The following is a 24,894-nucleotide window of genomic DNA, read 5'->3' on the forward strand; positions in this document are numbered from 1 at the left end:
TGGGGTACTTTGACGCAGTGGTGGGCTTGAGCACGATATGGCCATATGGTGGAACTAAATCCCCATTTTTATTTATGGATGGTCTCCATATTTGATAGTCATTTCTTTTGCATGGTTGCGCTATTCTTTTTTAATATATACTTGTCCCCCAGTCAGCATGATTATGCCGTTTTCCAAGGAAAATATAAAGATAGGATTGTGCAATACCATTTTTTACATAGAAACATAGAATGTGTCGGCAGATAAGAACCATTTGGCCCATCTAGTCTGCCCAATATATCTGAATCCTATGAATAGTCCCTGGCCCTATCTTATATGAAGGATAGCCTTATGCCTATCCCATGCTTAAACTCCTTCACTGTATTTGCAGCTACCACTTCTGCAGGAAGGTTATTCCATGCATCCACTACTCTCTAAGTAAAGTAATACTTCCTCATATTACTTTTAAACCTTTGCCCCTCTAGTTTAAAACGGTGTCCTCTTGTGGTAGTTTTTCTTCTTTTAAATATGCTCTCCTCCTTTACCGAGTTGATTCCCTTTATGTATTTAAAAGTTTCTATCATATCCCCTCTGTCTCTTCTTTCTTCCAAGCTATACATGTTAAGGTCCTTTAACCTTTCCTGGTAAGTTTTTTCCTGCAATCCATGTACTAGTTTAGTAGCTCTTCTCTGAACTCTCTCTAGAGTATCTATATCCTTCTGGAGATATGGCCTCCAGTACTGCGCACAATACTCCAAGTGAGGTCTCACCAGTGTTCTGTACAGCGGCATAAGCACTTCTCTCTTTCTACTGCTTATACCTCTCCCTATACATCTAAGCATTCTGCTGGCATTTCGTGCTGCTCTATTACATTGTCTTCCCACCTTTAAGTCTTCTGAAATAATTACTCCTAAATCCCTTTCCTCAGATACTGAGGTCAGGACTGTGTCAAATATTCTATATTCTGCCCTTGGGTTTTTACGCCCCAGGTGCATTATCTTGCACTTATCCACATTAAATTTCAGTTGCCAGAGTTCTGACCATTCTTCTAGTTTTCCAAAATCCTTTTCCATTTGGCGTTTCCCTCCAGGAACATCAACCCTGTTACATATCTTTGTGTCATCAGCAAAAAGACAAACCTTACCATCGAGGCCTTTTGCAATATCACTTATGAAGATATTAAACAAAATTGGTCCCAGTACAGATCCCTGAGGTACCCCACTGGTAACATGACCTTGTTCTGAATGTTCTCCATTGACTACAACCCTCTGTTGTCTGTCACTCAGCCACTGCCTAATCCACTCAACAATATGGGAGTCCATGCTCAATGACTGCAGTTTATTGATAAGTCTTCTATGTGGGACAGTGTCAAAAGCCTTACTAAAATCTAGATATGCAATGTCTACTGCACCTCCACCGTCTATTATTTTAGTCACCCAGTCAAAAGAATCTATAAGATTTGTTTGACATGATCTCCCTGAAGTAAACCCATGTTGTTTTTCATCTTGCAATCCATGGGATTTAAGATGTTCCACAATCCTATCCTTTAATAGGGTTTCCATTAATTTGCCTACTATTGATGTCAGACTCACTGGTCTATAGTTGCTCGATTCCTCCCTACTACCTTTCTTGTGAATGGGCACGACATTTGCCAATTTCCAATCTTCCGGGACTGTTACTAATGATTGGTTAAATAAATCTGTTAATGGTTTTGCCAGCTCACCACTAAGCTCTTTTAATAATTTTGGGTGTATCTCATCAGGACCCTGTGACTTATTTGTCTTCACTTTAGACAGCAATCTTAGACCATCTTCCTCTGTAAAGACACATGCATCAAACGATTCATTAGTCATCCTTTCAAGTGGAGGTCCTTCTCCTTCTTTTTCTTCTGTAAAAACTGAACAGAAGTATTCATTAAGGCAGTCGGCTAGCCCTTTATTCTCTTCTACATACCTTCAGTCCTTTGTTTTTAATTTAGTTATTCCTTGTTTTAATTTCCTTTTTTCATTTATATATCTGAAGAATGTCTTATCCCCCTTTTTCATAGACTGAGCTAGTTTTTCTTCTGCCTGCGCTTTAGAAGTTCTTATAACTTGCTTGGCCTCTTTCTGCCTAATCTTGTAGATTTCCTTATCTTCATTGCTCTGGGTTTTTTTTATAATAACAAAATGCTAGCTTTTTATTTTTAATGATTTGGGCCACTTCTGCTGAGTACCACAGTGGTCTCTTCCTTTTTTTGCTTTTACTGACAAGTCTAATGCAATTTTCTGTTGCCTTCAATAATGCACCTTTTAAGTAGTCCCATTTCTCCTGGACTCCATGTAATCCGTTCCAGTCTGATAAGGACTCATTTATGACTAATTTCATTTTTGAAAAGTCTGTTTTTCTAAAATCTAAAACTTTTGTTTTTGTGCGGTGTGACTCTTTCACAGTTATCATTTATTGGGAGCAATACAGTATATATCAAATCAATAAATGGTAAACTCACATTTAGTAGTTTGGACAGCAGTACAACCAAGGTGCATAATGCCTGAACGCCACTTGGTAACAGCACGCGTTCCAAGGTGCGTTCCAACAGGGGGCGGAAGTGACGAACCGGTTGGTCTGGCCACTACTTCCGGTTCGTCACTTCCGCGACCTGTTGGAACGCACCTTGGAACGCGTGCTGTTACCAAGCGGCGTTCAGGCATTATGCACCTTGGTTGTACTGCTGTCCAAATGTGCCGATTGTGGTACTACTAAATGTGAGTGTACCATTTATAGATTTGATTTATATTGCTCCCAATAAATTTAAAAAACCAGTAATGCGCAATTCTATCTTTATATTTTCCTTGGGAATCGGCCTAATCATCCTGACTGGGGGACAAGTATATATTAGAGTACTCTGAGCCCAGGCAGGCCACTCATCAAAACCATACCATCCATTTAAGGAGGCGATTTACCAACTTTAGAGTGAGTTGGGTCCTGGGGACTATTGATCGACCAATATCGTTTTTTTACTGCCGATGCCAATATTTTTGTCATCGGATATCGGTATCGGCCGATATTTTCGGACATTAAAAAATGTTGGCTTTTTATTTAATGTCTACAAGTACTCTTGTGGAGGGATCTGGGGGTCTAAAAGACCCTAAACCCCTCCTCTGCACTTGAAAGCATTCAAAACGCCATGTTTGGCTGTTTTGAATGCTGTAAGTTTTTTTAATTTGGCGCCGCCAGTACCCGGAAGTGATGTCATGTCATGACATCACTTCCGGGTACTCGGCGGCGCCGAATTCAAAGAAATGGAGAGCCGGTCAGACGGCGGCGGTAAGGGCAGGACAGATGACACAGGCGTGCCGCGGGAGGAGGGAGGACGTCCCCTCCCGCTCCTTGGAATGACAGCTGAGCGGCTTCTCAGCCGCATCAGTTGTCATTACAAGACAGCCGACCATCGGCTATGGACGCCGGTACCGGGGTGATGCCTCTAACTGCAGGCATCAGTCCGGTACAAGCACTTTCCCAAAATATCAGTAAATCAAAAGGCCGATTCCGATATATCGGGGAAAGTGCATATTGGCCCCTGATATATCGGTGTTGCCGATAATCGTTCAATCACTACTGGGGACCCTCTGATTTCTGGTGAGTTACGAACACATCCATGGGGTGAAGGATAACGTTAAGCACTGGCACTTTTTAAGCAAGAAGATATGTTCAGCACTTTTGTGGTGGAATATTTGCACTGGAAGAATTTTTTGCACTTTATGGATTAATGGACTTTATGTCAATTTAATGTTATGTAATTTGTGCACAGGATGAATTTTTGCACTTTATGAATCATTGCATTATTTATTCATTTCATTATATGTTTACATATTTATTAAATTCATTATTTAACACTTGCACTTTCAGATTCGGCGCCTCAAACTGTCCTTTTTTCAGTTTATCCAATAATTGAAGGCAGCCGCATCCATATTTTATTTAAATTCCACTGGGAGGCACCATTTCCGAGGTTTAATAAATGTATCTAAGTCCTGATGAAGGAGGTTCTATGCATAACCAGTGAAATGTGTTGGCTGTCAACTTCTAATAGACTCTTTTGCATGACTGAACATTCTCATCCTTGAAATCTGTGCAGGCAATAAAAACTGGAAAGGAGTTTTAATCTTTTCCTGCTCCATCCCAAATTTAAAATTAGGCTATACCTTCGGGGGTATAGCTATTTCCGGCAGTTGGAGTGTAGCATTAGAGAAGCCAATTCATTTTCGGCCTTAAGTATATTTAAAGGTGTCGTACGTGCGCTAAATCATGGCCCTGATGATGTCTATATGACGAAATGCGTTGGGTGGAGCTGGACCAAGTGACGTTGCAACGCACAGAGGTTGGCCATCTTGTTGGTTGGAAACATCTCATTATACCTATATGTTTACATGCGAGGTTATGCTGACCGTTTGGTGAGCGTATTCTTTTGCTCTTTATAAACGTGGAATCCTAAATACTACACTATGAAGTCCTATTGCTGATTTTAATCCTTATGTGCCTGATTTTGTGGCTGTGTATGAGTTTCTTATAACGGGAGGACCAATATCATCTAGCGGCTCTGTGATTCCTGGTAAATCACATAAAGCATATTTGACAGCTATGACAGCAGTGGTCCATCCCTGACGGTAAGGGTCAGCTTGTGGAATACTGTCGGTGGAAGATCGGTCATGGCACTTTGATTTTGGAAATTGCACCCTTGGACTCTTTTATTCTGACCTTCACTTGGGTTACCTATATGAACTTTCTCTTGAAGCGCTGCACTTGTATATATATCTCAGCCAGTTGCTTTTCTATTTTATTTTTTATATACAGTCATTGTAAGCGTGCGTTAGGTGTATTGATTATAAGCTATACTTATACTTTAAATCCTAATCTTAGCTGAAATTAGAAACAGAAAAATCGGCACAAGGGACATACCTTACATTTAGTATATTAGTATATGTCCCTTGTGCTGATTGCTCATGGTTTCGGTGAAATCTTCCTCTGTCCCCACCCCCTTCTCCATAATCTTCTGGTGCGAAATAGGTTAATACAAGTAAAGGGCTGTAAGGAGCTCTCATCAAGAGAGCTGACTATGTCATTCCTCTCTTTCCAGATCTGCCATTTATAGAAGCCATACTACAGCTTCTATGATCGACACAGGATCGAAGAATGGAGGATGGGCAAATGATTGATAGCCCCGCCCCCTACTTACAGATCCTATGTTATTCATAGAAGCTGTAGTATTGTACACCAGGCAGAAAAGATCTCCTTACAGCCCTTTTGCTGTATTAACCCATATTACTATATACTATATTATGAAGACAGAGGTGGGAGAGCTTGGACAGAGGAAGAAATTTCTCCTAAAACACAAACAGTCAGCACAAGGGACATAAACTAAATGTACGTTATGTACATATAAATATACAAATTCAACTACATACATTCAACAAGTGACTGGTCCCCTACAGTGTACAATCACATACCTGGTGATCCTTTTCTCTTACTCATCGATCGTGATTCACCTGTAAAAGTTTCATAAACATCAAGGAGAAAAATCAGTAAATAAGTAAATCCAAAATCTATTTTTCAGTAGGTTTAGCATCATGTCTCACTAGTTTTCTGAAGCAAATAATTTTCTGAATCTGTTGCAAACCCGTTTCTTAACTTTAGATCCTGCCATTAGCAGGATCCACGAGGTGTGAAGAAGTGTGCTATCTCTTCCACAGCACAGGGAGTTATCACTCTTGGATGGATTTACTGCCTTTATATCCCTACTTGCTGGTAAGAAGCTAATCCTGAAGGTGGTGGGATTCACTCTATATCAGCAGTCACTTTTTCGTTCGAATATTCACCATTGGACTTATAATTTACCACTTGGAGTCACCGGAGTTCATTTTTGTCAAGAGTCTGAGTGTCAACATTTGGACATTGTATTTTGGACAATATTATTTGGACTAAGAATCACACCCCTATTGGGGTACCTCACATTGACACTCTTTAGTTATTTGTGGGAATCACCGTTGTTACACATTTTGTTGTATTTGTGTCACACATTGTTACATTTGTGGCTTTTCATTTATAAAGCATAAGTGATTTATATTTTGTTTAGCGCACCAGACCACTATTTTTTCAAGTTCCCTGGTCCTACTATCACCTTCCCATTCACCTTATTCTTTACGTCACATCATCTTCCTCACACCCATGTCATCAACTTTCGTGGTCATAGGACCCCTCCCATTTTATTCAATACATCGAAGCACCTTCCTTCTGTCCACCTTATCCCCTATGTCACAGCATCTTCCTCACACCCATCTCACCATGTTCCCTGGTCATAGGACCACTCTCCCATCCACCTTATCCTTTATGTCACATCATCCTTCTCATACCCATCTCGCCAACTTCCGTGGTCATAGGACCCCCCCCTCCCATTTTATTCAATACATCAAAGCACCTTCCTCCCATCCACCTTATCCCCTATGTCACAGCATCTTCCTCACACCCATCTCACCATGTTCCCTGGTCATAGGACCTCCCTCCCATCCACCTTATTCTTTACATCACATCATCTTCCTCATACCCATCTCACCAACTTTCATGGTCATAGGACCCCCCCCATTTTATTCAATACATTGCAGCACCTTCCTCCTGTCCACCTTATCCCCTATGTCACAGCATCTTCCTAACACCCATCTCACCATGTTCCCTGGTCATAGGACCTCCCTCCCATCCACCTTATTCTTTACATCACATCATCTTCCTCATACCCAGCTCACCAACTTTCGTGGTCATAGGACCTCCCCCCATTTACATCGCAGAACCTTCCTCCCGTCCACCTTATCCCCTATGTCACAGCATCTTCATCACACCCATCTCACCATGTTCCCTGGTCATAGAACCACTCTCCCATCCACCTTATCCTTTGTCACATCATCCTTCTCATACCCATCTCGCCAACTTCCGTGGTCATAGGACCCCCCCCCCCCATTTTATTCAATACATCAAAGCACCTTCCTCCCGTCCACCTTATCCCCTATGTCACAGCATCTTCCTCACACCCATCTCACCATGTTCCCTGGTCATAGGACCTCCCACCCATCCACCTTATTCTTTACATCACATCATCTTCCTCATACCCATCTCACCAACTTTCATGGTCATAGGACCCCCCCCCCATGTTATTCAATACATTGCAGCACCTTCCTCCTGTCCACCTTATCCCCTATGTCACAGCATCTTCCTCACACCCATCTCACCATGTTCCCTGGTCATAGGACCTCCCTCCCATCCACCTTATTCTTTACATCACATCATCTTCCTCATACCCAGCTCACCAACTTTCGTGGTCATAGGACCTCCCCCCATTTACATCGCAGAACCTTCCTCCCGTCCACCTTATCCCCTATGTCACAGCATCTTCATCACACCCATCTCACCATGTTCCCTGGTCATAGAACCACTCTCCCATCCACCTTATCCTTTGTCACATCATCCTTCTCATACCCATCTCGCCAACTTCCGTGGTCATAGGACCCCCCCCCCCCCATTTTATTCAATACATCAAACCACCTTCCTCCCGTCCACCTTATCCCCTATGTCACAGCATCTTCCTCACACCCATCTCACCATGTTCCCTGGTCATAGGACCTCCCACCCATCCACCTTATTCTTTACATCACATCATCTTCCTCATACCCATCTCACCAACTTTCATGGTCATAGGACCCCCCCCATTTTATTCAATACATTGCAGCACCTTCCTCCTGTCCACCTTATCCCCTATGTCACAGCATCTTCCTCACACCCATCTCACCATGTTCCCTGGTCATAGGACCTCCCTCCCATCCACCTTATTCTTTACATCACATCATCTTCCTCATACCCAGCTCACCAACTTTCGTGGTCATAGGACCCCCCCCATTTCATTCAATACATTGCAGCACCTTCCTCCTTTCCACCTTATCCCCTATGTCACAGCATATTCCTCATACCCATCTCACCATGTTCCCTGGTCATAGGACCACTCTCCCATCCACCTTATCCTTTATGTCACATCATCCTTCTCATACCCATCTCGCCAACTTTCGTGGTCATAGGACCCCCCCCCCCCTTTTATTCAATACATCGCAGCACCTTCCTCCCGTCCACCTTATCTCCTTTGTCACAGCATCTTCCTCACACCCATCTCACCATGTTCCCTGGTCATAGGACCACTCTCCCATCCACCTTATCCTTTATGTCACATCATCCTTCTCATACCCATCTCGCCAACTTTCGTGGTCATAGGACCCTCCCCCATTTCATTCAATACATTGCAGCACCTTCCTCCCATCCACCTTATCCCCTATGTCACAGCATCTTCCTCACACCCATCTCAACATGTTCCCTGGTCATAGGACCACCCTCCCATCCACCTTATACTTTATGTCACATCATCTTCCTCATACCCATCTCACCAACTTTTGTGGTCATAGGACCCCCCCCCCCCCATTTCATTCAATACATTGCAGCACCTTCCTCCCGTCCACCTTATCCCCTATGTCACAGCATCTTCCTCATACCCATCTCACCAACTTTCATGGTCATAGGACCCCCCCCCCCCATTTTATTCAATACATCGCAGCACCTTCCTCCCCTCAACCTTATCTCCTTTGTCACAGCATCTTCCTCACACCCATCTCACCATGTTCCCTGGTCATAGGACCACTCTCCCATCTCCTTATGCTTTATGTCACATCTAGGGTTGAGCGAACACGGACTGTATTATTCGTGTTCGTACCGAATAATTGGATTTTTGTTACCCGAACACGGACCCGAAAACTTTACTGTATATTCGGGTAAAAATCCATGTTCGGTCGTTTTATTTCCGGGTTTTGCATGCATTGGCACGCTTTTCATGGCGGGCTTTCAACAGCCAATCAACAAGCGTTTAACTGGTGTGCCTAAGCCATCCCAGCCATGCCTACAAATGTATTAGTAGCTGTGATTGGCCATCTGAAGCATGTGACCAAGTCTTTATAAGTTCGAGTCAGCGCCGCTGCGGCGTCATTCTGCTGTTTAGTTCAGGGACAGAGCACACATCAACGTGCTGGCTGCTGATTAGGGACAGACAGGCAGGCAAAACTCATTTGTGTCTGCATAGAATTAAGGAACAGGTCGGAGTGTGTTAGGCAGGGCGAGTTGTAGGCATTTTAGGGCGAGGCTGATTTTTAGGGTCAGACAGTGTGTTCTACAAACTACAATCGATATTGCTGTGTGGGGTGGGGTTTGCAGTCACCCGATCTACGATCTTATCAATCCTTTTAGGGAGAGAGTCTGCTGATTTTTAGGGTCAGACAGTGTGTTCTACAAACTACAATCGATATTGCTGTGTGGGGTGGGGTTTGCAGTCACCCAATCTACGATCTTATCAATCCTTTTAGGGAGAGAGTCTGCTGATTTTTAGGGTCAGACAGTGTGTTCTACAAACTACAATCGATATTGCTGTGTGGGGTGGGGTTTGCAGTCACCCGATCTACGATCTTATCAATCCTTTTAGGGAGAGAGTCTGCTGATTTTTAGGGTCAGACAGTGTGTTCTACAAACTACAATCGATATTGCTGTGTGGGGTGGGGTTTGCAGTCACCCAATCTACGATCTTATCAATCCTTTTAGGGAGAGAGTCTGCTGATTTTTAGGGTCAGACAGTGTGTTCTACAAACTACAATCGATATTGCTGTGTGGGGTGGGGTTTGCAGTCACCCGATCTACGATCTTATCAATCCTTTTAGGGAGAGAGTCTGCTGATTTTTAGGGTCAGACAGTGTGTTCTACAAACTACAATCGATATTGCTGTGTGGGGGGGGGTTTGCAGTCACCCGATCTATTATTGAGTGGTTTCAAAAATCATACACTTTTTTCTATTCCACTATTCAATATACAGCCTTGGGTTAAAAAAAATTAAATTGTGGCCTGCAGCAGAGCTGACTGATATTTGGGGTTTTTGGGGTTCATCTCATACTTCTGAAGATTTGAGGGTGCTGCCTGTTCCAAACTCCTCCTACTCCTCATCCAGCCTTTTAGGGGTACAAACAATAGTAATTGGGGCCTAGTGTGGTTTTGTACGTGTGAGATACATACACTTTTTTTGATCACATTTTCTATTCCGCTATTCAATAAAAACCTTTGGGGAACAGTTAAATTGCGGGATAGTCTGTGTTGGTAGGTGTGATATCCACCTTTCCAAGTTTTTGGGGTTCATCTCATACTTCTGAAGATTTGAGGGTGCTGCCTGTTCCAAACTCCTCCTACTCCTCATCCTGCCTTTAGGGGTACAAACAATAGTAATTGGGGCCTAGTGTGGTTCTGTACGTGTGAGATACATACACTTTTTTTGATCATATTTTCTATTCCGCTATTCAATAAAAACCTTTGGGTATCAATGAAATTGCGGGATAGTCTGTGTTGGTACGTGTGAGATCCACCTTTCCAAGTTTTTGTGGTTCATCTCATACTTCTGAAGATTTGAGGGTGCTGCCTGTTCCAAACTCCTCCTACTCCTCATCCAGCCTTTTAGGGGTACAAACAATAGTAATTGGGGCCTAGTGTGGTTTTGTACGTGTGAGATACATACACTTTTTTTGATCATATGTTCTATTCCGCTATTCAATAAAAACCTTTGGGGAACAGTTAAATTGCGGGATAGTCTGTGTTGGTAGGTGTGAGATCCACCTTTCCAAGTTTTTGGGGTTCATCTCATACTTCTGAAGATTTGAGGGTGCTGCCTGTTCCAAACTCCTCCTACTCCTCATCCTGCCTTTAGGGGTACAAACAATAGTAATTGGGGCCTAGTGTGGTTCTGTACGTGTGAGATACATACACTTTTTTTGATCATATTTTCTATTCCGCTATTTAATCAAAACCTTTGGGTATAAACAATTAAATTGCGGGATAGTCTGTGTCAGTACGTGTGAGATACACCTTTCCAATTTTTGGGGCGCATCTCATACTGCCGAGGAGTTGAGGGTGCTTCAGTCTGCCTCCTGCCTGTTCCGAACTCCTCCTACTCCTCATCCTGCCTTTAGGGTACAAAAAATTGTAATCGGGGCCTAGATTGTGTTTGTACGTGTGAGATACACCGTTTTGTAAAATTTGTCCTATTCCGCTATTCAATATACATCCTGTTTGAGTGTAAAAAATTAAATTGCGGGATAGTCTGTATCGCTACATGTGAGATACACCTTTTTAAATTTGTTTGGCGCATCTCCTTCTACCGCCGAGAATTGCAGGGCGCTTCAGTTTGCCTCCTGTTCCCAACTCCTCCTACTCCTCTTCCTCATCCTGCCTTTCAGGTACAAAAAATTGTAATCGGGGCCTAGTTTGTGTTTGTACGTGTGAGATACACCGTTTTGTAAAATTTGTCCTATTCCGCTATTCAATATACACCCTGTTTGAGTGTAAAAAATTAAATTGCGGGATAGTCTGTATTGCTACATGTGAGATACACCTTTTTAAATTTGTTTGGCGCATCTCCTTCTACCGCCGAGGATTGCAGGGCGCTTCAGTTTGCCTCCTGTTCCCAACTCCTCCTACTCCTCTTCCTCATCCTGCCTTTAGGGTACAAAAAATTGTAATCGGGGCCTAGTCTGTGTTTGTACGTGTGAGATACACCGTATTATAAAATTTTTCCTATTCCGCTATTCAATATACACCCTTTTGGAGTGTAAGAAAATTAAATTACGGCATAGTCTGTATCGGTACGTGTGAGATACACCTTTTAAATTTGTTTGGCGCATCTCCTTCCACCGCCAAGGATTGCAGGGCGCTTCAGTTTGCTTCCTGTTCCCAACTCCTCCTACTCCTCTTCCTCATCCTCCCTTTAGGGTACAAAAAATTTTAATCGGGGCCTAGTCTGTGTTTGTACGTGTGAGATACACCGTTTTTTTATCCTTTTTCCTATTCCGCTATTCAATATACACCCTTTTGGGGTAAAAAACATTAAATTGCGGCATAGTTTGCATATTTGACTGTAAGATACACCCGTGCGATACTGTTGTTGTTTTGTTCCGCTATTCAATAAACACCTTTCTAGGGCAAGATCATAAATTACAGAAATATGAGGAGACCGTCAAATAGGGGCCGTGGCCTGGGTCGTGGTGCTGCTGGTAGAGCTCCTGTTGCAAGGAGAGGACGTGGTCGATCTGTGCCAGCTACACGCACAACCTTCCTCAAGTGTGAGTAGGCGACAGAGCCTGCAGCAGTATTTGGTAGGGTATAATGGGCCTCTAGACGTGATGAGGCCTGAAGAAGTACAGGCGATAGTAGATTGGGTTGCTGACAGTGCCTCCAGTTCCTTCACATTGTCTCCCACCCAGTCTACTGCAGAAAGGTCAGAGTTGGCACCTGCAGCCAATGTCCAACCGTCTTTCACCTCACCCCCTTGGAAATCAGGCAAGCAGTCTGAGCCCCAAGCCATACAGCAGTCTCTTCTTCTTTTTGAGGACTCTGTTAGCAGGGTTTCCCAGGGCCATCCACCTAGCCCTGCCCCAGAAGTGGAAGAGATTGAGTGCAGCGATGCCCAACCACTTATTTCTCAAGATGAGTACATGCAAGGACCATCGCAGCACGTCTCCGATGATGACGAAATGCAGGTGCCAACTGCTGCGGCGTTCAGAATTGTGGAGACCGACAAGGAGGGCAGGAGTGAAGACTGGGTGGAAGATGATGTGGAGGACGATGAGGTCCTCGACCCCACATGGAATGAACGTCATGCAGGTGACCTGAGTAGTTTGGAGGAAGAGGCGGTGGTCGCACAGAGCCACCAGCACAGCAGAAGAGGGAGCAGGGTGCAGAAGCGGAGCGGCCGTGCCCTAGACACTACGCCCGCTACTGCCCAACGCAGCAAGGGAACGAGCGCACCAAAGTCAGCTCAAAGGAGTTCTCTAGCGTGGAAGTTCTTTAGAAAATGTGCTGATGACAGGACACGAGTGGTTTGCACCCTGTGCAATCAGAGCCTGAAGCAAGGCATAAACCTTCTCAACCTGAGCACAACCTGCATGATCAGGCAAAGCACGAGCTGCAGTGGAGTAGACACCTTCAAAACCAAGAAACATCTCTGGCTCATCCTGCTTCCTCTTCTGCTGCAGTCTCGGCCGCTCCAGCCACATCTGTAGTGATACCGGCACCTACCACCCCGCAAACAGAGGATCTGTCAGCAACACCACCACCTGGGTCACCAACCATCTCCACAATGTCCCGTGAAAGTGTTCAGCTTTCCATCTCCCAAACACTTGAGAGGAAGAGGAAGTACCCCCCTACCCACCCGCGATCCCTGGACCTGAATGACAACATTTCAAAATTCTTGGCCTTTGAAATGCTGTCATTCCGTCTGGTGGAGACGCACAGTTTTAAAAACCTTATGTCGGTGGCTGTCCCACAGTACGTGGTGCCCATCCGCCACTACTTTTCCAGGCAAGCCATCCCTTCCCTGCACAACCAAGTGGGGGAAAAAATCAGGTGTGCACTGCGCAACGCCATCTGTGGCAAGGTCCACCTAACTACCGATACGTGGACCAGTAAGCACGGTCAGGGGCGTTATATCTCCCTAACGGCACACTGGGTAAATGCAGTGGCGGATGGGCATGAGGCGGATAGCAATTTGGCGCATGTCCTTCCACCACCGGGGATTGCAGGGCGCTTCAGTTTGCCTCCTGTTCCTAACTCCTCCTATTCCGCTTCCTCATCCTCTACCGCCTGCTCATCCGGACAGCGTAACACCTTCACCACCAACTTCAGCACGGCCAGGGGTAAACGACAGCAGGCAGTTTTAAAACTTGCCTGTTTGGGGGACAAACCACACACCGCGCAGGAGTTGTGGAGGAGCATGGAACAGCAGACAAATGAGTGGTTGCTGCCAGCGAGCCTCAAGCCCGGCCTGGTGGTGTGCGATAACGGGCGAAATCTCATAGCAGCTCTGGGCCTAGCCGGTTTGACGCACATCCCTTGCCTGGCGCATGTGCTGAATTTGGTGGTGCAGAGGTTCCTTAAAAACTACCCCGATATGTCAGAGCTGCTGCAGAAAGTGCGAGCTGTCTGTGCGCACTTTCGGTGTTCTCACCCTGCTGCTGCTCGCCTGTCAGCGCTGCAGCGAAACTTCGGCCTTCCGGCTCACCGCCTCATATGTGACGTGCCCACAAGGTGGAACTCCACCTTGCACATGCTGCAAAGAGCAGCAGCAGGCCATAGTGGAGTTTCAGCTGCAGCACGCACGCGTGAGTCGCTCTGCGGAACAGCACCACTTCACCACCAATAACTGGGCCTCCATGCAAGACCTGTGTGCCTTGTTGCGCTGTTTTGAGTACTCCACCAACATGGCCAGTGCCGATGACGCCGTTGTCAGCTTAACTATCCCACTTCTATGCCTCCTTGAAAAAACAATTCGGGCGATTATGGAAGAGGATGTGGCACAGGATGAGGAGGAGGAGGAGGAGGAGGAGGATGAAGAGGTAACATTTGCAAGGCTTTCAGGGCAGTCATTCACAAGGGGCTCCTGCACACACAAACGCCAGGGACACAATTGTCCAGCAGGGGCACAGTTCTGGAGGATGAGGAGGAGGAGCTGGAGGAGGAGATGGAACCATGTTCACAGCAGGGTGGCACCCAGGCCAGCTCATGGCCATCACTGGTGCGTGGCTGGGGGGATACAGAGGACACGGACGATACACCTCCCACAGAGGACAGCCTTTCGTTGCCTCTGGGCAGCCTGGCACACATGAGCGATTACATGCTGCAGTGTCTCCACAACGACCGCCGAGTTGCCCACATTCTAACTTGTGCTGATTACTGGGTGGCCACGCTGCTGGATCCCCGTTACAAGGACAACGTACCGTCCTTAATTCACTCATTGGAGCGCGATCGCAAGATGCGCGAGTACAAGCGCACGCTGGTAGACGCCATGCTGCTGGCATTCCCACCTGACAGCGGGGCCACAGTGGAAGCACAAGGCAGAGGAGGAGGAGGAGGAAGAGGTCGCCAACGCAACCAGAGCACCGCCAGCACCTCAGAAGGCAGGGTTACCATGGCTGAAATGTGGAAAAGCTTTGTCAGCACGCCACAACAAACAGCAGCACCAGCAGCTCATATGGAACGTCTTAGCAGGAGGCAGCATTTCACGAACATGGTGGAGCAGTATGTGTGCACACGCCTAGTCGTACTGAATGAGGGGTCTGCCCCCTTCAACTTCTGGGTCTCCAAGTTGGGCACATGGCCTGAGCTTGCCCTTTACGCCTTGGAGGTGCTGGCGTGCCCTGCAGCCAGTGTATTATCTGAACGGGTATTTAGCACTGCTGGGGGCGTTATCACAGACAAGCGCAGCCGCCTGTCCAGAGACAATGTGGACAAGCTCACGTTCATTAAAATGAACCAGGCATGGATCCCACGGGACTTTTCCGTACCTTGTGCAGAATAGCGATGGATACCGACCTTACCCAGCCATTGTTCTATTTTTGCTCTTTCTCACTCTTTTGGGGTGTACCCTCATTTAAAATTTGTGAAAAGAAGCAGTGTTGGCTACCTCGTCCTCCTCAGGGCCAGATTAACGTAGGGGCTATTGGAGCTGCAGCTCCAGGCCCCTACCTTTATATAGGCCCCGGGTTGGCCATATTCACTGTTACCGCTCTTCTGTCACTTGTAAACACAGAAGTCTGGCTTCTATGCTCGCTTCCCAAGGCAGCTCCCTTTAGAACCTCCCCACTCAGCACGAAGGCCGGACAAGGAGGGACAGTTGCCGATGCATGGATGTGCTTATGGGCTTTAGAGACAGCATCCCATGTTGAATTAGGCATGCATGGCTGCACCCTTCCTCCTCTGGGTGCATGTCAAGGCACGGCCCTTAAGGCCCTTCAAAAATCTCAGCACCAAGCCCATGATGCTCTTAATCCGGCCCTGGTCCTCCTCCACCGCCGCTTCCACCTACACCGCCCATAGGTGTGCGCAGCCTATTGCATTAGGGTGTGCACCCCAAAGTTGAAATACACATGCATGTGTTTGCCTACATGTACATGGCCCCAATACATTACTCTCCCTGCTGGCAAAGAGAAATAGAGCAGAGCAGGTCCGAGGGAGATCTTTCCCATCTCCTCACTGGCAAACAGAGCGATAATGCTATGTGCCCTAGGTGATTAGGGTGTGCCCAGGCACATCCGGCACACCCTGTGCGCACGCTTATGAGACCGCCACATCCACCACCACCTCAACCTCCCTCCTACTCCATATGGGGCTCGTCCTTCAGAGATGAAGAACATTGTTTTATTTTTCTGTTTTTTTTTTTGTTGTTTTAAGTTATTTCCCTATCCACATTTGTTTGCAGAGCACTTGCCATGCTCTTAACAACGTTTTGCTGCCATTTGCAGCACTCTAGCCCTTTCCATTGGTGTTTTAGAGCCATTTTAGTGCCTGAAAGTTCGGGTCCCCATTGACTTCAATGAGGTTCGGTGTCCGGGAAAAGTTCGGCAAAAGTCCGGGACACGGACCCTGACTTTTTTTTAAAGTTTTGCCGAACACGGACATCCAGGTGTCCGCTCAACTCTAGTCACATCATCTTCCTCACACTCATCTCGCCAACTTTCATGGTCATAGGACCCCCCCATTTTATTCAATACATCGCAGCACCTTCCTCCCCTCAACCTTATCCCCTAGGTCACAGCATCTTCCTCACACCCATCTCACCATGTTCCCTGGTCATAGGACCACTTTCCCATCCACCTTATCCTTTATGTCACAGCATCTTCCTCATGCCCATCTCACCATGTTCCCTGGTCATAGGACCACTCTCCCATCCACCTTATCCTTTATGTCACAGCATCTTCCTCATACCCATCTCACCATGTTCCCTGGTCATAGGACCACTCTCCCATCCACCTTATCCTTTATGTCACATCATCTTCCTCACACTCATCTCGCCAACTTTTGTGGTCATAGGACCTCCCCCCCCCCCATTTTATTCAATTCATCGCAGCACCTTCCTCCCGTCAACCTTATCTCCTTTGTCACAGCATCTTCCTTACACCCATCTCACCATGTTCCCTGGTCATAGGACCACTCTCCCATCCACCTTATCCTTTATGTCACATCATCTTCCTCACACTCATCTCGCCAACTTTCATGGTCATAGGACCCCCCCCCCCCCATTTCATTCAATACATTGCAGCACCTTCCTCCCGTCCACCTTATCTCCTTTGTCACAGCATCTTCCTCACACCCATCTCACCATGTTCCCTGGTCATAGGACCACCCTCCCATCCACCTTATCCTTTATGTCACATCATCCTTCTCATACACATCTCGCCAACTTCCGTGGTCATAGGACCCCCCCCCCCCCCATTTCATTCAATACATTGCAGCACCTTCCTCCCGTCCACCTTATCCCCTATGTCACAGCATCTTCCTCATACCCATCTCACCAACTTTCATGGTCATAGGACCTCCCCCCCCCCATTTTATTCAATACATCGCAGCACCTTCCTCCCCTCAACCTTATCCCCTAGGTCACAGCATCTTCCTCATACCCATCTCACCATGTTCCCTGGTCATAGGACCACTCTCCCATCTCCTTATGCTTTATGTCACATCATCTTCCTCACACTCATCTCGCCAACTTTCATGGTCATAGGACCCCCCCCATTTTATTCAATACATCGCAGCACCTTCCTCCCCTCAACCTTATCCCCTATGTCACAGCATCTTCCTCACACCCATCACGCCATGTTCCCTGGTCATAGGACCACTCTCCCATCCACCTTATCCTTTATGTCACATCATCTTCCTCACACTCATCTCGCCAACCTTTGTGGTCATAGGACCTCCCTCTCACCCACCGTATTCCCTACATCACAGCTGCTCCTCACATCCATTTCACAAATTCTCCTGGTCATAGCATCTCCCTTCCCTCTCATCCCCCATCATGCGACCTCACTTACATCCCTCCCTGGCCACCTCACCCAGCTTACCCCCACTTACAGCTTTTTCCTCCCTGGTCACTTCACCCTCCAATGACAACTCATCAATTCCTGGCCACCTCGCAGCCAGCTTACAGTGCATCCCTCCTTGCCTACTTCTGCTCCTGAGCACAATGTTGTCCTTCTCACCAACCTCCCCTCCACCCACAGTACACCTCTCTCTGCATCCATCATTTACCCTCTGCAAACAGACATCAGTCCATCAACACTGCCACCTAATTCACTCCAATAGTGCAAACATTTCCTCCACTCCACAGGTGCCCCCTCTACTGGCTCTGTCCCCCACCATTTGTATGCTACACTACACATTAACCATCAGCCCAACCCAACAAACTTACTTGTCCTGGAATGGGGACACTTTTGCTAGTAAGAACACATTTTTGCAATTTACAACTAGGGCTGCTTCCATGACAGAATTCCCAGAGCATCATGGGTTTTCTAACCTGGCAGCAAAGCAGAATCAGCAACCACAAAAAAATATGGCACTTACTTTTGGCCATCTTGTATGCCATTGGCATGGGAGCAGATTGAAAAGCCATCCTTCCAGGTGATCCAGAGAATCCTGAGCGCATCATCATAAATGCTGTAAGACAGGACAGATGATGAGGGATAAACACCATTATACAGACTCTACGGGATTCTGGTGGATTCCTCACCATGACATGCGACTGTGGTCATAAGGGCTGGAAGAATATAAAGTGTGTCCAAACCCAAAACCAAATATTATTATATACTGCAGCTTACCAGTACTTACAGTGCCTTGAAAAAGTATTCATACCTATTGAAATGTTCCACATATTGTCAAGTTACAACCAAAAACGTAAATGTATTGCATTGGGATTTTATGTGATAGACTGACACAAAGTGGCACATAATTGTGAAGTGGAAGGAAAATGATAAATGGTTTTACATTTTTTTTTTACAAATAAATATGTGAAAAGTGTGGCGTGCGTTCGTATTCAGCCCCTTTACTCTGATAGCCCTAACTAAAATCTAGTTGAACCAATTTCCTTCAGAAATCACCTAATTAGTAGAGTGCACCTGTGTGTAATTTAATTTCAGTATAAATACAGCTGTTCTGTGAAGCCCTCAGGGGTTTGTTAGAGAACATTACTGAACAAACAGTATCATGAAGGCCAAGGAACACACCAGACAGGTCAGGGATAAAGTTGTGGAGAAGTATAAAGCAGGGTTAGGTAATAAAAAATATCCCAAGCTTTGAACATCTCACAGAACACTGTTCAATCCATTACCGGAAAATAGAAAGAGTATGGCACAACTGCAACCCTACCAAGACATGGCCGTCCACCTAAACTGACCGGCCGGGCAAGGAGAGCATTCATCAGAGAAGCAGCCAAGAGGCCCATGGGAACTCTGGAGGAGCTGCAGAGATCCACAGCTCAGGTGGGAGAATCTGTCCACAGGACAACTATTAGTCGTGCACTCCACAAATCTGCCCTTTATGGAAGAGTGGCAAAAAGAAAGTAATTGGTGAAAGAAATCCATAAGAAATCCATTTTGCAGTTTGTGAGAAGCCATGTGGGGGACACAGCAAACATGTGGAAGAAGGAGCTCTGGTCAGATGAGACCAAAATTTTACTTTTTGGCCTAAAAACAAATCGCTATGTGTGGTGGAAAACGAACACTGCACATCACCCTGAACAAACCATCCCCACGGTGGTGGCAGCATTCTTTTTTGGCAACGCTTTTCTTCAGCAGGGACAGTGAAGTTGGTCAGGGTTGATGGGAAGATGGATGGAGGCAAATACAGGGCAATCTTAGATGAAAACCTGTTAGAGTCTGCAGGGGCGGAGGTTCACCTTCCAGCAGGACAACGACCCTAAACATACAGCCAGAGCTACAATGGGATGGTTTAGATTGGTGATGGACCGATATCGTTTTTTTAGTGCCGATACTGATATTTTGGTCATCGGATATCGGTATCGGCCGATATTTTCGGACATTTAAAAAAAAATGTATTTTTTTTTCACAGGTACTCTGGTGAAAAGCACTCAAAACGCACTGAAAAGCATTCAAAACGCCAAGTTTGGCAATTTTGAATGCTGTCATTTTTTTAATTTGTCGCCGAGTACCCGGAAGTGATGTCATGACATTACTTCTGGGTTTTTACTTGGAAACCCGATCAGAGCCGAATGCGGCTTTGATCAGGTCTTCAGCGGCGGTGGAGGTAGGATGCCCGGGTCTCCCGGTGGGAAGGGAGACCCAGGCGAGCCGAAGATGGCGGCGGGAGGGGGGGGGGGGACGTCCCCTCACGCTCCTTGTAATGACAGCCGAGCGGCTTTACAGCCACATCGGCTATGGACGCCGGTACCGGGGTGATGCCTATAGCTGCAGACATCACACCGGTACATGCACTTTCCCGAAATATCTGCAATTTCGGTAACCTCAGGGGCCGATTCCGATATATCGGGGAAAGTGCATATAGGCCCTCGATATATATCGGCTTTGCCGATAATTGGTCGATCCCTAGTTTAGATCAAAGCATATTCATGTGTTAGAATGGCCCAGTCACAGTCCAGACCTAAATCCAATTGAGAATCTGTGGCAAGACTGAAAAATTGCTGTTCACAGACGCTCTCCATCCAATCTGACAGAGCTTGAGCTATTTTGCAAAGAAGAATGGACAAAAATGTCCCTCTCTAGATGTGCAAAGCTGGTAGAGACATCCCCAAAAAGACTTGCAGCTGTAATTGCAGGGAAAGGCGGTTCTACAAAGTATTGACTCAGGGGGGGTGAATACAAATGCAACCACACTTTTCACAGATTTATTTGTAAAAAAATGTCGAAAACCATTTATCATTTTCCTTCCACTTTACAATTATGTGCCACTTTGTGTCGGTCTATCACATAAAATCCCAATAAAATACATTTACGTTTTTGGTTGTAACATGACAAAATGTGGAAAATGTCAAGGGGTATGAATACTTTTTCAAGGCACTGTATAGGTGGTGGCGGCCCTCGTTTTCTTTTTTTCAGACTTTTTTCTTTTATTTTCACCTGTTGCTTCTTGTCTACACTTTTTTCCTCTACAGGGGGAAGCCATGTCTGCCACCCAGGCCACACATGTCTGCCTTTGTTCATCTCCAGTACACGTCGGATGGATGAGATTAGTAGTTCACACAATAAAGATAAAATTTGTGCTTTCATTTAGGAACAAGGACATAGCGTTTCTGGCATGATCAGCAAGTATTTTCTGTACTTGCAGAAAACGTTCTTAGCCTGAAAATTAAAAACAAATGCAGCTGCCTCATCTAATCACTGAGAAGCTACAATATATTAAATGTCTTTTTTTTTTGTTAACCACTTAAGCCCCGGAAGATTTTACCCCCTTCCTGACCAGGCCCTATTTTGCGATTCGGCACTGCGTGACTGTAACGGACAATTGCACGTATGATGCTGTACCCAAACGAATTTGACGTCCTTTTTTTCCCACAAACAGAGCTTTCTTTTGGTGGTATTTGATCACCTGTGCGATTTTTTGATCAGGCGCTCTAAACAAAAAAAGAGCGACAATTTTGAAAAAATAGTATTTTTCACATTTTTTATGAAATTCCCCCCAAAAAATGTAAAAATCTAAATTTTTTAACATTTTTGGCCAATTTGTTTTCTGCTACATATGTTTGGTAAAAAAAAATCACAATAAGCGTATTTTGATTGGTTTGCGCAAAAGTTATTGCGTTTACTAACTAAGGGGAAGATTTTTGTCATTTCTGTTGTTTGTTTTTTTAACGAGTAATGGCGGCGAACTGCGATTTTTTTTTTTTTTTTTTTTGTGGAACTACGACATTGCGACGGACAGATCGGACCCTTGACTGACATTTTTTACATGTTTGGGGGGACCAGTGACATTACTGCAGTAGTCAGTGCTATATATATGCACTGTTAATGTAAAAATGACACTGGCAGGGAAGGGGTTAACTTTATTGGAGAGGGAGGGGTTAAGTGTGTCCCTAGGGGCGTGTTTCTAACTGTGCAGGGATGTGGCTTTACATGTAAGAGCAGAGATCAACGGTCCTACATAGCAGGACCGAGTGATCAGTGCTTTTACACAGGGGAGAATGACAGGCGTCTTTGTTTACATTAGCCGCCTGCCTTTCTCCCTTCACAGCGGACGAACGCGAGTGAGCGGCGGACATCGGGTACGCCGGTCACTCGCACGGAGGTGTCCGTGAATGAGCTGGGGCGGGAGCGCGCCTCAGGCGGCGCGCGCTCGCCTCCGGCGGCGCGCGCTCGGCCCCTATTGGCTCACAGGCTAGTGACGTACCGGTACGTCACTTTGCCTAGCCGGGGCTGACCGCCGCAGTATATGTACTTGCGGCGGTCGGCAAGCAGTTAAGATACAATTTACCACAGTACTAAATGGGAGTTCATATTCATGGTTACAGTAAGGCTAAATGGTATTAGTTTTTAGAAAAGATATTCTTTAGATGACTGTAATTACAACGATCTGCCATAGTCACAGCTGAAAATGAACTCAATTAGAAGTAATTATTTTTTGCCTTCCCCAAGACAAACATATGTTGTTATTGGCATTACGGACCAGTCTGCTGCATTCAAATGTGACGACATACCTGGAGCTGGGACATCCCTGCGCACGGGAGGACCCTCCACACGTGTCTTGGTATCCTTGTTGACGGCTACATAGGCAGTGAGAGAGGAGACAACACCAGACTGCAGACTGGTGTCCAATATCTTCTTCTTAACATCTTCAGACTGTGACTCTGTTCCATGTTCCAGCTCAGAGATCAGAGCTTTGGCTGCCAGTCTGTGGATGGTGGGCCTGGAAGATGATAGACAGTGCATGAGGAAACCAGGACTATGGCAGTCTGTGGATGGCGACTGAAAGAAGATGGACAATACATGAGGATTTTAGAGATCTGCCAGCCTGTAGATGATGGGCCTGAAAGAAGCTACAGCATATATGAGGAAACTAGATCTCTGCCAGACTGTGGATGATCAGTGAGAGAAGACAGAAAGGGCATGAGTAGACATAAGTTTTGCTGCTCTGTGGACGGTGGGCCTAAAAAAAAGGGTGATTATAGGTTAGGGCAGTTGCTATTTGTTTGTACTGTTACTTTTTTGGTGAGGGGATGCACTGTATTCCTTTGCTGCCACTGTACTACTGCTGGGTTCCAGTGCGCTCCTGTACCTTTAAAGAGGGGTGGGCTCCTTCCAGCCATACCTGCCCTCAATCTATCCATTATATATATATATATATGTAAGGGTCTTAGGAAACCAGATCTCTGCTAGTTTGTGGGTAAGAGAAGAAACTCGGTACACGAGGAAACAAGAGCTTTGCTAGTCTGTGGGTGGTGAGTAAGAGGAGAGACACAGTACGTAAGTAAACCAGAGCTCTGCTAGTCTGTGGCTGATGGGTAAGAGAAGAGTTACGGTACTTGATGAGACCAGAGCTCTGCTAGTCTGTGCGTGGTGGGTAAGAGAAGAGACACAGTACATGAGGAGATCAGAGCCCTGCTAGTCTGTGGGTGGTGGGTAAGAAAAGAAGCACGGTACTTGAGGAGACCAGAGCTCTGCTAGTCTGTGGGTGGTAGTTAAGAGAAGAGACACGGTACTTGAGGAGACCAGAGCTCTGCTAGTCTGTGGGTGGTGGGTAAGAAAAGAAATATGGTACTTGAGGAGACCAGAGCTCTGCTAGTCTGTGGGTGGTAGGTAAGAGGAGGAGATACATGGTACATGAGGAGATCAGAGCTCTGCTAGTCTGTGGGTGGTAGTTAAGAGAAGAGACACGGTACTTGAGGAGACCAGAGCTCTGCTAGTCTGTGGGTGGTGGGTAAGAAATGAGACACAGTACTTGAGGAGACCAGAGCTCTGCTAGTCTGTGGGTGGTGGGTAAGAGGAGAGACACGGTATATGATTAGACCAGAGCTCTGCTAGTCTGTGGGTGGTGGGTAAGAGAAGAGACACAGTACTTGAGGAGACCAGAGCTCTGCTAGTCTGTGGGTGGTGGGTAAGAGAAGAGACACGTTACTTGAGGAGACCAGAACTCTGCTAGTCTGTGGGTGGTGGGTAAGAGAAGAGTCACGGTACATGAGGAGATCAGAGCTCTGCTAGTTTATGGGTGGGGGTAAGAGAAGAGACACGGTAGTTGAGGAGACCAGAGCTCTGCTAGTCTGTGGGTGGTGGGTAAGAGAAGAGACAAGGTACTTGAGGAGACCAGAGCTCTGCTAGTCTGTGGGTGGTGGGTAAGAAATGAGACACAGTACTTGAGGAGACCAGAGCTCTGCTAGTCTGTGGGTGGTGGGTAAGAAAAGAGACACAGTACTTGTGGAGACCAGAGCTCTGCTAGTCTGTGGGTGGTGGGTAAGAGGAGAGTCACGGTACACAAGGAGACCACAGCTCTGCTAGTCTGTGGGTGAGAAAAGAGACACAGTATATGAGGAGACCAGACCTCTGCTAGTCTGTGGGTGGTAGGTAAGAAAAGAGACACAGTACATGAGGAGACCAGAACTCTGGTAGCTGTGGGTGACGGGTAAGAAAAGAGATGTGGTACATGAGGAGACCAGAGCTCTGCTAGTCTGTGGGTGGTGGGTAAGAGAAGAGACAAGGTACTTAAGGAGACCAGAGCTCTGCTAGTCTGTGGGTGGTGGGTAAGAAATGAGACACAGTACTTGAGGAGACCAGAGCTCTGCTAGTCTGTGGGTGGTGGGTAAGAGAAGAGACACGGTACTTGAGGAGACCAGAACTCTACTAGTCTGTGGGTGGTGGGTAAGAGGAGAGACACAATACTTGAAGAGACCAGAGCTCTGCTAGTCTGTGGGTGGTGGGTAAGAATAGGAACATTGTACATGAGGAGATGAGCGCTCTACCAGTCTCTTAGTGGTAACTCTAAAAGGATAACACTGGGAATGTTTGCCAATAATTAGGGAGGTTTTAAATACTAAAT

General features: G+C 46.1%; 1 protein-coding gene across 1 annotated transcript in view; it reads right to left on the reverse strand.

The window, feature by feature from the left end:
- LOC309550151 (von Willebrand factor A domain-containing protein 5A-like) overlaps positions 1-24,894 on the reverse strand; it is a 132,177-nt gene that overhangs the window by 49,380 nt on the left and 57,903 nt on the right. Inside the window, exons 13-14 of the mRNA XM_082250587.1 lie at positions 22,562-22,770; positions 18,460-18,552 (exon numbers count right to left, since the gene is read on the reverse strand). Of these exons, the coding sequence (XP_082106713.1) occupies positions 18,460-18,552; positions 22,562-22,770 (302 nt within the window). The remainder of the gene's footprint in view (positions 1-18,459; positions 18,553-22,561; positions 22,771-24,894) is intronic.

This window comes from Pelophylax lessonae, assembly GCF_965119305.1.
Source record: "Pelophylax lessonae genome assembly, chromosome: 1".
Lineage (NCBI taxonomy): Eukaryota > Metazoa > Chordata > Amphibia > Anura > Ranidae > Pelophylax > Pelophylax lessonae.